The following is a 1,904-nucleotide window of genomic DNA, read 5'->3' on the forward strand; positions in this document are numbered from 1 at the left end:
CCACCTTTGGTCCTGGATCGGCTGCTTGCAAGGCAAACGCCGCTGTGCTATCTCTCCGGGCCCTCAGTTTTAATATTTAAACTTAAGAAAGTTGGGGCCAGAGCAATAGAACAATGAGTAGGGCATTTGCCTGGCATACAGCCAATCCGGGTTCAATCTCTGACATCCCATGTTGTCCCCCGAGCCTGCCAGGAGTGATATCTGAGAGCAGAGCCACCAGAAACTTTACCAATTAAATTCAACAAACAAGTCTGTGATGTGAGTCTTGCCACCACTTTTAAATATAAGGAAATTGGACCAGAGAGATAGAAGAGCAGGTAGGATGTTTGTCTTGCACATGGCTGACCCAGGTTCAATCCCCAGGACCTTATATGATCCCTCAAGTCTGTCTGAAGTAATAAATGAGTATACAAGCAGGAGTAAACTCTGAGTACAGCAAAATGTGATCCAAAAAAAACAAAGTAAATAAAATTAAGGAAATTGAATCCTAGAATTGTTAAATACCTTACCCATCGTGACGTAGATATTAATGATAAAGAAGGTATTGATTACATGAAGTCTGAATTCAAAATATAAGCTCATATCAACTATATATTTGTAAAACATACATTTAAAATAATTACTCTGGGGCTGGAGCAAAAGTACAGAGGGTAGGGTGCTTATTTTGCAAGCAGCCTACAGGGTTCAATCTCTGGCAACTCATATGGTTCCTGAAACCCCAGTAGGAGATATCCCTGAGCACAGAACCAAGAGTAAGCCCTGAGCACCATCAGCTGTAGCCCCAAAACAAAATAATATTAGTAAAAACAATTGCTTCACTCGCCCCCGAAAGAGAGGGAATCTGCAAATAGCTATAACCTCCTAGTATACTTTGTCTACCTCTCAGGCATCTCCTGTATTGTGGGTTATTTGTATTATCCCAGGTCTGTGTCTTGTCCTTGTGGTTCATGAGAAACATGTCCCCAGATAAGGCCTGGAACAGTTCATCAGTGACTATGTTCATCCTCCTTGGATTTGAAGACCATCCAGAAATCCAGGTCATCCTCTTTGTGACTTTCCTAAGCATCTATCTTGTGACTGTGGCTTGGAATCTGGCCCTTCTCTTTCTGATCAGGGGTGACACACGTCTGCATACACCCATGTACTTTTTCCTCAGTAATTTGTCATTTATTGACATCTGTTATTCTTCCACTGTGGCTCCCAAGATGTTAATTGACTTCTTCCGGAAGCAGAAGACCATCTCCTTCTTTGGCTGTGCTGCTCAGTTCTTTTTCTTTGTTGGCATGGGGCTGACTGAGTGCTTCCTGCTCACTGCTATGGCATATGACAGATATGCCGCCATCTCCAACCCCCTGCTCTACACTGTCATCATGTCTCCAGGCCTGTGTATACGTCTTTTGGTTGGAGCGTATGTTGGTGGCTTCTTAAGCTCCTTCATCCAGGCCAGCTCCATATTTCGACTCAAATTCTGCGGACCCAACATCATCAACCATTTCTTCTGCGACCTCCCTCCTGTCCTGGCCCTGGCTTGCTCTGACATCTTCCTCAGTCAGGTAGTAAACTTCCTCGTGGTGGTCATTGTTGGAGGGACCTCATTTGTCATTCTCCTTATCTCCTACACTTACATTGTGTCTGCTGTCTTGAAAATCCGCTCTGTGGAAGGCCGAAGGAAAGCCTTCAACACGTGTGCCTCCCATCTGATGGTGGTGACACTCTTATTCGGGACAGCCCTTTTCATGTATCTTCGACCCAGCTCCAGCTACTCATTTGGCAGGGACAAAGTGGTGTCTGTATTCTATTCACTGGTGATCCCCATGTTAAACCCCCTGATTTACAGTTTGAGGAACAAAGAAATCAAAGATGCCTTACGAAAGGTGTTGGAGAAGAAGAAAGTGTTCTCATAG

The 1,904-nt window shown here is 44.3% G+C and overlaps 1 protein-coding gene across 1 annotated transcript; it reads left to right on the top strand.

Annotated features, from left to right (window-relative positions):
* The first annotated feature begins 956 nt into the window (after window positions 1-956).
* Window positions 957-1,904, top strand: LOC126017723 (olfactory receptor 5A1). Its single transcript, XM_049779775.1, has one exon. It carries the CDS (start codon window positions 957-959, stop codon window positions 1,902-1,904), a length of 948 nt encoding a protein of 315 aa, XP_049635732.1.

This window comes from Suncus etruscus, chromosome 9 (assembly GCF_024139225.1).
Source record: "Suncus etruscus isolate mSunEtr1 chromosome 9, mSunEtr1.pri.cur, whole genome shotgun sequence".
NCBI lineage: Eukaryota > Metazoa > Chordata > Mammalia > Eulipotyphla > Soricidae > Suncus > Suncus etruscus.